Here is a 12,613-nt window from a genome sequence, read left to right on the forward strand (position 1 = left end):
AACTCCAGCGGCACTGAGTGCTCAGGAAATGGTAACTCCGAGGGTGATGTGCCACAGGCGATGGGCTAGAGGTGTACAGTAGACGCATCCCAGGCTGTCTGCTCCCTTAGACTGTGTACCAAGAGGGGAGGGAGGGCTTGTCCTCAGACTCTGAATTTCCAGCGCCACACACAGTCCTTTTTTGTTAAATGAGTTGACATGGATGAATGAAAGCACAGATGAGTGAATGAATGAGTGGCCCTGGTCCCATGAGATTGTCCTTCACTTTGCATAAATCAAATGTTTTCCCATCTCCTCTCTCTCACCTATGCATCCCAATCCATCCCTTCCTCTGAGTCCTCTTGACTCATCTTAATATATATCCTTCTCTGTGTTTTCCTCTTATTATTTAGTGAAAAAAACATTGGGATTAGGAGATTGCATATGGGTTTTACATTTATAAGATGGTGGCCTGGGACTAAATTTTTTCTGAACCTCTCCCACCTCTTCATTCACTGGTTCTGTCTGTCTTTCCCCTTTGTGTGGCAATTTCTGCCTCTTGTTTACACCAGGTCCCTCTTCTTTCTCTTCTCCTTAAAATGGCCATAAGTAGAACTGGAATACATATTACTTGTTATGTCATTTGGCTAGAACTCTATGTTTCCTCTTCTCAACTTTCAAAGATGATGAGTACCATACATATTCCCTCTTTCTCTCTTATTCCATGAATATTTATTAAGTACTGACTTTGTAACATGCTGAGAACAAACCACTGAATAAGCCAGACTAGATCCCTCCCCTTCTGGAGCTTTCAGTCTATTGGGACAATTTTTTGTTAACAGCGACTTTGGGAACCCAGCAGTTGGAACTTGTGTACCTAGAATAGCTTCATAATTGCCTGTGTTCTCCCCATCAATGTGTGTAGATAAAAACTCAACAAATTCATTTTTTTGTTTAATATAAAATCACGTAATCATTTTGAGCCTTCCCTCCTCACACTGCACCAAATTATCATTTGATTAAATTGACCTGTTACTTTGCATTTGTTTGGGTCATGGTCAGTCTTAGCACATGAATAAGAGGACTTTTGTTTTTTAAGTTGTCTCATCAAGAATCTGTAATATTTTTAGGAAGGTGAAGTGATATACACAGATTGGAAAATGGAGAGAGACCCTGAAACTGGCCGATTTATGAGTAAGTTTTAATGATTGCTCTGTTATTAATAATTTATTTCTTTTTTACGAAGTACGAGTAACCCTGTCCTTGCTAATGGGAGAGAGGGCACCTGAGGTTCTGACTCTACACTTGTTACTCAAAGTGAGGGCTTCGGACAAGCAGCACAGTTGTCACCTGGGAGCTTGTTAGAAAAACAAAATCTTGGATCCTACCCCAGGCCTACTGAATCTGAATACAGATTTTAATAAAATTCTCCAGGTGATTTGTTTTCACACCAAAATTTGAGGATCACTGATGTATTGATACTTAAATTATGGAGACCCTTGGACAATTCAATTTTAAAATAACAATGCTATTTCAATAATTCAACAACCCAGTAGCTCAGCTATGTGGAAAATCTGAGTCAACATGAAATTATAAGCTAAATTTACCATGATCTTGAAGACCTCAGCCCTGTATGGGAGAAGTTAACTCTAGGGCCCTCCTTTGGGGCTGCGACTGGTGGTGCCCACGTGTTCCCCTGCTCCCGGGGCCCAGACTCTGGGCAGATGAACAGAGGTGTGAAGGACACACCCAGGTGTGAGCAAGGATCAGTGTTGCTCCCCAGCAAGCAAAGTTCTCTGTCAAAGCTCAGAGCCTTGGGGTGCACTACAATTACAACAACTTACTTTAAAGCTTTGGATTTTATCATGGCATGAAAAAACTGGACAGCTACATGTAAAAGAATGAAATTAGAACACTCCCTAACACCATACACAAAAATAAACTCAAAATGGATTAAAGACCTAAATGTAAGGCCAGACACTATCAAACTCTTAGAGGGAAACATAGGCAGAACAGTCTATGACATAAATCACAGCAAGATCCTTTTTGACCCACCTCCTAGAGAAACGGAAATAAAAACAAAAATAAACAAATGGGACCTAATGAAACTTCAAAGCTTTTGCACAGCAAAGGAAACCATAAACAAGACAAAAAGACAACCCTCTGAATGGGAGAAAATATTTGCAAACAAGGCAACTGACAAAGGATTAATCTCCCAAATATACAAGCAGCTCATGCAGCTCAATATCAAAAAAAACAAACAACCCAATCCAAAAATGGGCAGAAGACCTAAATCGACATTTCTCCAAAGAAGATGTACAGATTGCCAACAAACACATGAAAGGATGCTCAACATCACTAATCATTAGAGAAATGCAAATCAAAACTACAATGAGGTATCATCTCACACCGGTCAGAATGGCCATCATCAAAAAATCTAGAAACAATAAATGCTGGAGAGGGTGTGGAGAAAAGGGAACCCTCTTGCACTGTTGGTGGGAATGTAAATTGATACAGCCACTATGGAGAACAGTAAGGAGGTTCCTTAAAAAACTAAAAATAGAACTACCATACACTACTGGGCATATACCCTGAGAAAACCATAATTCAAAAAGAGACATGTACCACAATGTTCATTGCAGCACTATTTACAATAGCCAGGACATGAAAGCAACCTAAGTGTCTATCGACAGCTGAATGGATAAAGATGTGGCACATATATACAATGGAATATTACTCAGCCATAAAAAGAAATGAAATTGAGTTATTTTTAGTGAGGTGGATGGACCTAGAGTCTGTCATACAGAGTGAAGTAAGTCAGAAAGAGAAAAACAAATACCTTATGCTAACACATATATATGGAATCTAAAAAAAAAAAAAATGGTTCTGAAGAACCTAGGGGCAGGACAGGAATAAAGACGCAGACTAGAGAATGGAGTTGAGGACATGGGGAGGGGGAAGGATAAGCTGGAATGAAGTGAGAGAGTGGCATGGACATATATACAGTACCAAATGTAAAATAGATAGCTAGTGGGAAGCAGCCGTATAGCACAGGGACGTCAGCTTGGTGCTTTGTGACCATCTGGAGGTGGGATAGGGAGGGTGGGAGGCAGACGCAAGAGGGAGGGGATATGGGGATATATGTATACGTATAGCTGATTCATTTTGTTATACAGCAGCAACTAACACAACCATGTAAAGCAATTATACTCCAATAAAGATGTTAAAAAAAAAAGAAGGAATATAATTCTCTAAAAACAAAAGAAAATGTATTTGAACCACTTATCAAAGTGTAGACTAACCATGAGATAAGGAAGAGGCAGCTCCTGGGACCGCTAGAACACCATGGAGCAGTGAGGTGGAGCAGCTAGGCTAGGTTTGCAGAAGGGGATCTGGTCAATCCTGTGGGTGGCTGAGACAAGTGGACGTGTGAGTGACTGACAGAAGTCCTGAGGTCAGAGCCACCGCTTGCAGGGGACAGCTGTTGGGGCTCAGATCTCTGCCTTAAACTTCATCTTCTTCACTTCTATCTACTGAGGCTGGTTCTGCAGGCTAGAGTTTGCCTTAGACCTTGGAAGTCTTGTTTTGTCAGCCTTGCCTCCAGGGTGGCCATTTCCATCTGGAAACAGAAGCACTCTTACTTTTCTTACATAGGTCTCCGGCCTAGAGACCCAAATGTATGTTATTAATAAGAGTGAGGTATTGAGAGAAGATTTAATGTGACCCAAAAAGAGGATCAAGTGCATGTAGAACTGAGACCGATTTTCCATTTTCCAGTCATTTCCAATTCCATAATTTAAAATTGAACTCAAAATTATATATTGGATGCAAAGAATTACATTCAACTACTTTTATGCTTATTCATGTTTCTATTTATTCAATCATTCAATAATGTTAATTGTGCACGTGCTGCATTCCAGGCACTATAATACAAGACAGCAGTCTCCACTACACCCCTGGGACACAAGCTGAGACCATGACTCAGCTCGTGATGCCATGACTTGGTTATGCACAGAGGGACACTGTCTGGTTCCTCCTGGTCTCAGATTTTCTTAGAGCCTTACCCTGGTGCCAGCTTCCTAAACTGCTTTTGAGGCAGCCCATGACAAACAGGTTGAGTTATTTATTTTAAATGGATTTTATTCCATCTATAGTACCAATGACAATAAACTTAAAAACCAAGAGCTTTACATTTGTAGCTCATTGATGTTTGTTTGTTCTTTCTTTCATTCACTCATCAAATCATTATTGAGAATCTACTATGTGCCAGGCACTGGGAATACAAAGATGAATAAGATATTATCTCCCCCAAAGGGGTTCCATGATCTATTGGAAAAGCCAACCACATAAACAAATGATGACATTGCACTGTCATTAGTGCTATGGTTGGGAAAAAAAGACAAACACAAAATGACATGGAAACCAGGGAGGGACCAACTCTTTTGGGCTGTTAAGAAAAGGCCCCACTGAAGAGAGATATGGTTGAGCTGGATCTTGAAGGGTGGTTTGCAGGTTTCCAGCTGGAGAAAGGCATTCCAGGTAGAAAGACAAACAAGTGCAAAAACATGGAAGCTCAGAAGAGTAGTGGACAATTAGGAAACAGGGAGATCTTCTGGCCAAAGCATGGTAATAGAGAGGGCAACAGCAGCAGGAGAGGTGCCAGGAAGGACATCTGAGTCCAGATGGCAAAAAGCCTTGAGTGCTTTACTAACCTGTGGACCTTATCCTAGTACCACCAGTATAAGCAGAAAATCACTCTGTCAGGAGAGCAGGGGTTAATTAATTGGTGGGAAGTAGGATGAGCCGTAGGATGACCAGTTGCAACAGCGTAGATGAGAGATGGAGAGGACTGATGTCCAGGCAGGGTGACAAGGATGTCCAGCAGAGGAAATGCAAGAGGGAGAGAGAGACATACGAGTCATCATGCCAGGACTTTGTGACCAGTGGGATGTGAGTGGGAAAGAAAAAGAGAAGTTGCTGTTAATTTCTTGACATTTAATTCATTCCAAAAAAATGAGAAATAACTCTAACCACCTACTTAAAGGCTATTTTTAAATCATCTTAATACTTTAATACTTTAAAATTACCAATCAAGTATTTTGTAACATGGAAAGCCAAATGACACTGTTACTTCCATTGGATAATGGTTGAAGTTCAGGGAAAGTCAATGTGTAGACATGCTGAACTGTAAATTGCATGCCCTACTGAACATTCTGTGAACTGGCACTGTTTTCCTTGGAAGCTAGCAGCCCGATGTCTTTCATAAACACCATGGAGGTTTCCTGGGTAAAGATGAGGCAAATACTGGGACCCATTTTCTCTTGATCTGCTGGGAGCCCCATGTTCTTATCTCAAATATATAACAAGGCAGAAAGGAGAATTTCCTTTTCTAAGAAGAAACTTCTGAAAGACAGATTACCCTGACTGAGCTGTGTGTGATGAAGAAGTCCAAATCAAACAGATGATCTAAGTGACAAGTCAAGAAATACAGGCTTATGTATTTGATGATGATGACAGTTAACATAATCATCTCATGTACTCAACTCACAAATTGGCACATGTCATGTGTTAGGCGCTCAGTACTCTCCATGGATTAATCCTCACAGCAACACTGCGGCTTTGAACCCAGGCGGTCTGTGCTCTTAACCACATCAGTATACTAAATCCTTCATTAGATAATGACTCTGGAAAACTACTGTTTTGTTTATTGTAAGCTTCATATAATAACCTGGCTGGGGGCTCTGGCATTTCATTTAATAACTTAAGGACAGCTCCATTTACTGCTGAATGGCTCTAAGTTCTTCCAAAGGACAAAAGGAAGAAAAAGTTATATGGGCTGAGAAACTCTAACATGTTAAAAGTACAAATCTTGATTGTTATCTATATTCCTATCACTGGTGGTCATTACATTTTGCAGAGAGCTTCTAGACTCCTGGATAGCCCTGCTCACCAGAGTGAGGTGGTGTAGGAAAGCCCGGCTCACCAAGGACAAAACCAGGATCTGAGGGACACAAGCAGCAGCAAGAAGAAAGCTGCTGGCTTCCAGGGGTCTCCTGCCTTCCCAGAAATCCTCCAGATCACTTAAAGGTGGCCTTAGAAATAAGGCTTCTGTGCTGTCTTCAAGATGGAGCTTTGGTTAGAGGAAAATTGGTCTTTTTTAATCTAGAAGAGCTATATTTAAATTATTTATTTTTACTGTATACACTTTTTTCAAATAATTTTTACATTGAGATAAAAATATACATAAACAAGAAATTTAACATCTTAACCATTTTTAAGTACAGTTCAGGGGAATTAAGTGCATTCACATTGTTGTGCAACCAATCTCCAGAACTCTTTTCATCCTGTGAAACTGAAACTCTGTACCTGTTAAACACTAGCTCCCCACTCCTCTTTCCCCTCAGCTCCTGGCCACCACCATTCTACTTTCTATCTCTATGAATGTACCTGTTGTAAGTACCTCATGTAAGTGGAGTCATACAGTAATTGCCTTTTTTCTTAAGTTTTTGGCCACACCACACGGCATGTGGGATCTTAGTTCCCCAACCAGGGATCAAACACGTGCCTCCTGCATTGGAAGGTAGAGTCTTAACCACTGGACTGCCAGGGAAGTCCCAGTATTTGCCTTTTTGTGACTGGCTTATTTCCCTTAAAATAATATGCTCAATTTTCATTCCTGTTGTAGTGTATGTCAGAATTCCCTTCCTTTTGAAGGATGCATAATATTCCATTGTATGGATATACCACATTTTGTTTATCCATTCATCTATTGATGGACACTTGGGTTGCTTCTGTCTTTTGGGTATTGCAAATAATGCTGCTATGAACATGGGTGGACAAATATCTCTCTGACACTGTATCAGCTTTTTACAGGATTATGGTAGCTTTTTTTTCTGCTTAATGTTACATTGTTGTTCTGAGAAAAAAAATCCAACCTTCACATAGCTGTTAATATGATAAGTTTCAGAGTAAGTTCGTGGTTTTAGTATAAAATAGCCACACATTGTGGTTTGGCCTGGACAGGCACATATTTTTATGGCCATCCCTGGGGCTTGTGGGTATGGGCAGCAAGGAATAAGGAGCAGCCAGCTCCAAAGCCAGGACCGGGGAGAGGAAACCCAAGCCATGGCGGAGTAGACAGACCAGGGGAGCAGAAGGACCCTGGTGCCTGGGGCAGAGGCAGCGGGGAAGCCTTCATCTTAATATCCAAATCGGCTTGTCCTCTAGTCTTCCCAGTTGCAATAAAAGGAAAGTACAGCGAGCCTGTTGCTCTTACCAGAAACCTGGCTGTCATTCTCAGCACTCATCTCTCTCACCCCTCCTGTCAACTCTAGCTTGCAAATGTTTCTTGATTATCCACTCTTCCATTGCACCTTCATCCAAGTCACCATCCTGTCTCACTAGAACTACAGCAACAACCTCCCATGGTTGGGGCTTCCCTGGTGGAGCAGTGGTTAAGAATCCGCCTGCCAATGCAGGGGACACGGGTTCAAGCCCTGGTCCGGGAAGATCCCACATGCCACGGAACAACTAAGCCCGTGCGCCACAACTACTGAAGCCCGTGCTCCTAGAGCCCCTGCTCCGCAACAAGAGAATCCACCGCAATGAGAAGCCCGCGCACCGCAACAAAGAGTAGCCGCAACTAGAGAAAGCCTGCACATGGCAACGAAGACCCAATGAAGCCAAAAATAAATTAATTAAATAAATTAATTTAAAAAAAAAAAGAAAGGAACAAACTACTGATACGTGCTGTAGTGTGGATAAACCTCCAAAAAAAAAAAAAAACCTCCCATGGTGTCCCCTCTTTGCTTTTACCTGCCTCTGATCCATTCTCCCCACAGCAACCAGAGAATCCTTTCATATGTCAATCGGATAGTCTTCTAGGCCTAAAGGGCTCATTAAAAAACATTACACTTAGAATGTAATCTAAACGTTTTTCCTAACAAGGCTCCGCAAGGTCTGGACTCTCCTGGTCTCCATTTGTTTCCTGTGTCTCACCCTGGGATTATCAGACTCCAGTCCTATTGCCTTCCTCAAAATAATAAATGCACTAAACCCTTCTCAGGACTTCGGTGTGTATTACTCCTCCTGTCTGGAATGCTACTCCACACCACAATCTTCCCGTGCCGAACTCAAGCCTAAATGACTCATCTTCAGAGAAGCCTGTTCTAACCATTCAACCTAAATTATGAATGTCCCTTGTTTTTCTTTCTTGTGATATTTTTTACTTCATAATACTTTTCACATTTTTTTTATTATATACCTTGGGATTTGTTTGTTGAGTATCTGTCTTTCCACTGGACTGTAAGGTAAGGTCCGAGAGGACAGATCATGTTTGTTTATTAACCATTGTTTACCCATCCATCTACAGTACCTGGTACATACAAACAATCCACAATTATTTATTGACTAACAATATATACTATTGACTAACTGATAGACTAATAAATGAGTGAATGAATAAGAACAGGAAGTGTTCCTTTGAGCCTGAAAAGTAGCCTTGATGGGAATTTCCCTGGACTTTCCATAAAAAAGAGGAGGAGTTGTGCCTTGACAGATTCATTCACCCCAGCTGACCTCTGGTTCTCCACTCTTGGACCTCATTGATCGGGACCTATCTGTCCATCGGAGGTCTGCCCATTCTTCATTGCAGGAATGTAAACAGTGTTATAAAAGGTGAAATGGCCTTTTCCACTCCAACAGCAAAGAAGCCCGTGAGCCTCTACACGGTCCATGATGGAGGTGTCCACACCGTTCAGAGATCACCTTTTTACAAGGACATTATCCTCACTGTTGGGGGTTGGAACGTGGCTATCTGGAAAGAAGGTATTACGGTAAGTTGCCTGCAAAATGGAGGAGTGGGTGTGTGGTCCTTTGTTATTGAGAAAAACAATAGGAATAACAGACCATTCTGACATAACAATGCCTTTGGGACACTTTTTAGAGAAATTGGAACAGATGCCCTGGGCCCCAGCCTGTCAGCAGAACCACTCCAAGCCTTTGGAAAACACAACCATTTGCTTTTCTTTCCTGAGGGAAGGAAACATTTACAAGTCTTTTGTTCTCTGAAACCAAACAGTCTTTTCTTCAAAATATCGTGTATATCATGGGCAGTTCCCTTGATTTATGTTTTTCCCTCTGCTTAAAATACAAGATGGGATGCTGATTATGGCACGAAGTCCAAGGAGAAGCAATGGGTCTGTCACCGCTCTTGCACCGGGCAATTTGTCAGCAGGTTCAGAAAGTGGGACTAGGAAAACTAAGGGGTCCGTCACCAGGCAGGCAGAGACGTGCATGGGTCAAGGTGAGGCAGTGCCAAGAATCCAGTGGTCCGGATTAGGACAGGGCCTGGGTCCAGGCAGACAGAAGCTAAGCTGCCAAAAACTAGAAAGACTGGTAAAATCTAGTGAAGCAAGGGCATGGGAAAATCAGTATGATATGTCCCTCTCATGAGCTACTTAAGAAAATTACCAAAATCTGTAAAAAAGTATGTATATATATATATATATATGTATGTGTGTATATATATATATATATATTTCAGAGCTGTAATATATGTATTCTTCGACCTAACACTTTTTTTTCCTTTTATTTCTGGGACTCTAACTTACAGGAATACTCAAAAAAATAATGTGTGTGAATATATGTACAAGTTTGTCATTGAAAAAAGTTGAAAACTCCTTAAGTGTCCATCCACAAAAGGACTTCTATTTTATAACAATGTACTTTTGTATGATCTTTTTTTTTTTTTTTTTTTTACAACAAGCAAGCATTAGTTTTGCAGTTAAAGAGAAAGACAAAAGAAATTTTGGCAAGATTGTCCAAAGACCATGCAGGGGTCAGGAACCTGGTTATCCACCAAAACTGAAGGAGCTGAGCAAGAACAGGTTTGGCCTGTTGCCTCTAAGGAGTCTGTGAATTGGTGATCTTCTTGGTTCCCTGTAGGAAGGTTTTGTTTGCATGTATGGAAGGGTGGAAGGCAGCTCCATGGCTTAGTTTAGTCCAGATGTAAGTAGGTGAATGAGGCCAGGTGTAGCATGACGGTAGGAAGAGAGCACATTCTGATCTTCAGTCTCTATGAAAACCTCCCAAAGAAGGCAAATTACCCCAAAATAGAGAAGAGATAAGATGATCTTATGTTGCTTTGGTGGTCCAGAATCTCTCCCAAATAATATTAATAAGCCATTGGATGCAGCTCACAGATAGAATTGACTTTTCATTCCCTTTTCCTGCCCACCAGAGCTATTTCCATGGTGAGCAGGCACCTGACAGGAAAATAAAGATATAGGCAAAATTTGCTTATAATCTTTACTTATCCGGTGTCCATCAATCTCCATAGAAATAGCAATGGGATTTAGCAGCAGTTGGATTATTAGAACCATAAATAGCTCGATTGGAAGGTTTGATCTTTTATATGATCATAGCCATCTGAGTTTTACTTTTAAAAAATCATTGTGAATATCCCTCAGATAATAACAAAAGCTTTTAATTTGGTTTTTTTTAATTTATTTTTAGACTGGACCCCTCCTTCAGTCATCCTGTGCACCAAAAAGGTACACCTCAGGGCACTGGTCCCTGACAAGGCCTGGAGTCTTTTACATTGGCCGAGAAGATGGATACATCGATATCTGGGACCTTCTGGAGAAAACCCACGAACCAGCCCAGTCACAAAACATCTGTATAACTATGATCACGTATATCAAACCCTGGACCTTTTCTGGTATGTTAATTCTGATTGAATGAGCTAAGTCATTTTGCCTTTTGGGGCTAGCTTAGGAACATTTTGACATTCAACTGGAAAGCCTCTGATGTTTCTTCTCAAGATCTTTCTTCCCATTCCATCTCTTCCCTTCCTTTCTCTTTCCTTCCCATCATTCCCCTTCCTTTCCCTTTTCAAATTTTGGATACAACCTGAGTTTCTCTCACTATTTTCTTCATCAACAGTTATTTCTGAGACACATTTTAGTATGTCAAGCAGAGGCTGATTTTGAACCACACAATAAAAAGCATCCTTCTCACCCTCTCCAGGTCCCTAAATCACAGGGTGAACCCTAAGTCTTTGCTACTTTTTGCTGCTTCTTTTCCAAATAGAATAAGTTCTGTACCTTTAATTTTTCATTACGTCACAAATTTTCAATATTTTGTCACTTTATGGCCCTCCACTGGACAATATCAAGCAGTTTCCTTCTTGAGATCAAATGACTCTGTGGGGTCATATATCTCTTTAAACTATAACTTTTAAACTAATTAAGAGGAAAAAGATAATGTATAACAGAGCAAGCAGAAATTTAAGAATGTGTCGATGGAAAAGTAATTTATATCCTTTGTCCCAATTTCTCTGTTTCACCCAAGTAATACTTTCTACCCAAATTCAGTGTATATTTGCTTCATTTCAAAGAAGTTTCCCTTTGTTTCCAAAGCTGTGCAGGCATAAAATTGTCTTTCTATTCATTTCTTTCTCAGAAGAAACATTACATTTAGAAACACAGTCTTCAGAATCTCTAAGAGTGTCAGAGTTTGACTACTACTACTTGGCCGTATGTGTCACCAAAGTGTGTTTTCCCGTCTTCGCTACAAAACATTGCTTTTGTATACCTCCAGGGATTACAAGTCTAGGATTTAGCAATTTGAACCAGACCTGCTGAAAATGAGAAGACAAAAGTTGATGAGAGAGAAAATTAAAATTTTCAAACACATTTGTGTTTTATATCCATTTTAAATGATCAAAGGAAGCAATTTGTTTTTATAATAAGAAAACTGGTTCTGGCTGTGTCTTTGAAATTCATCTAGATAATGGCATCCTTTAGCCCTTAGTATGTCTTTGGTGAAAATTGGCATCATGATTTTTCTTTGAAAATCTTCCATGTATTGTCCCTGCTTTCTTTTCACATGTGCCCAGTGGATCCAGTCAGAGAGGGTCAATCTCAGCTAGGAGCCACACTCCTTATATAGAGGCTAAGAAAACATGATTGGGGGTGAGCAGGGTGGCTGACAAAGACTCAGGGTCTCAGTCTTCATTTCACCAACTGGAAAAATGGCTTTTACGTGTGAATATGGTCTCCAGTCATGAAGGTCTGATGAAGATGCCAAGATCATTGTAACCACAACAGGTCCTTTGGGAAATCACAAAACAAAAACACAGTACATGTTTAACCTCTAAAATGGCTTTCTGATTGCAGAGTTGTTTTTCTCCCCCATTTTTTTAATCTTTCAGCTAAGCAGCAATTTATAGCCATAGCTGATTATTATGGAACATTGCATATATTGGAAATTCCTTGGACACTAAGTCGCCCTTCCACCAGTGAGGTTAGTAACTTTTGGCTTTGAGGATTTACGTGATCAGATACTGCTGAGGCATGTTTTAGAAGTATGTTCAGAAATGACAGCATTTTTGCTCTATGAGAGAACAAAAGAATCATGCAGTCAAAAATAAGGGGATGTTAACCTAAATGGGAAAAGAATTTGAAAAAAAAATAGATTAAAGTATATGTATAACTGAATCACTTTGCTGTACCCCTGAAACTAACACAACATTGTTAATCAAATATGCTCCAATATAAAATAAAAATTAAAAAAAATAAGGGGATGTATTTCTGTTTTATGAGATAAATGGCCTAAAGCTAGGGAAAAAGAA

At 40.3% G+C, this 12,613-nt stretch overlaps 1 protein-coding gene across 1 annotated transcript in view; it reads left to right on the top strand.

The window, feature by feature from the left end:
• The window catches only part of DNAI3 (dynein axonemal intermediate chain 3), an 81,653-nt gene that overhangs the window by 60,887 nt on the left and 8,153 nt on the right, over nt 1–12,613 (top strand). Inside the window, exons 16-19 of the mRNA XM_059899816.1 lie at nt 1,110–1,173; nt 8,683–8,813; nt 10,495–10,699; nt 12,194–12,285. Of these exons, the coding sequence (XP_059755799.1) occupies nt 1,110–1,173; nt 8,683–8,813; nt 10,495–10,699; nt 12,194–12,285 (492 nt within the window). The remainder of the gene's footprint in view (nt 1–1,109; nt 1,174–8,682; nt 8,814–10,494; nt 10,700–12,193; nt 12,286–12,613) is intronic.

Source organism: Balaenoptera ricei, chromosome 1 (assembly GCF_028023285.1).
Source record: "Balaenoptera ricei isolate mBalRic1 chromosome 1, mBalRic1.hap2, whole genome shotgun sequence".
Classification (NCBI taxonomy): Eukaryota; Metazoa; Chordata; class Mammalia; order Artiodactyla; family Balaenopteridae; genus Balaenoptera; species Balaenoptera ricei.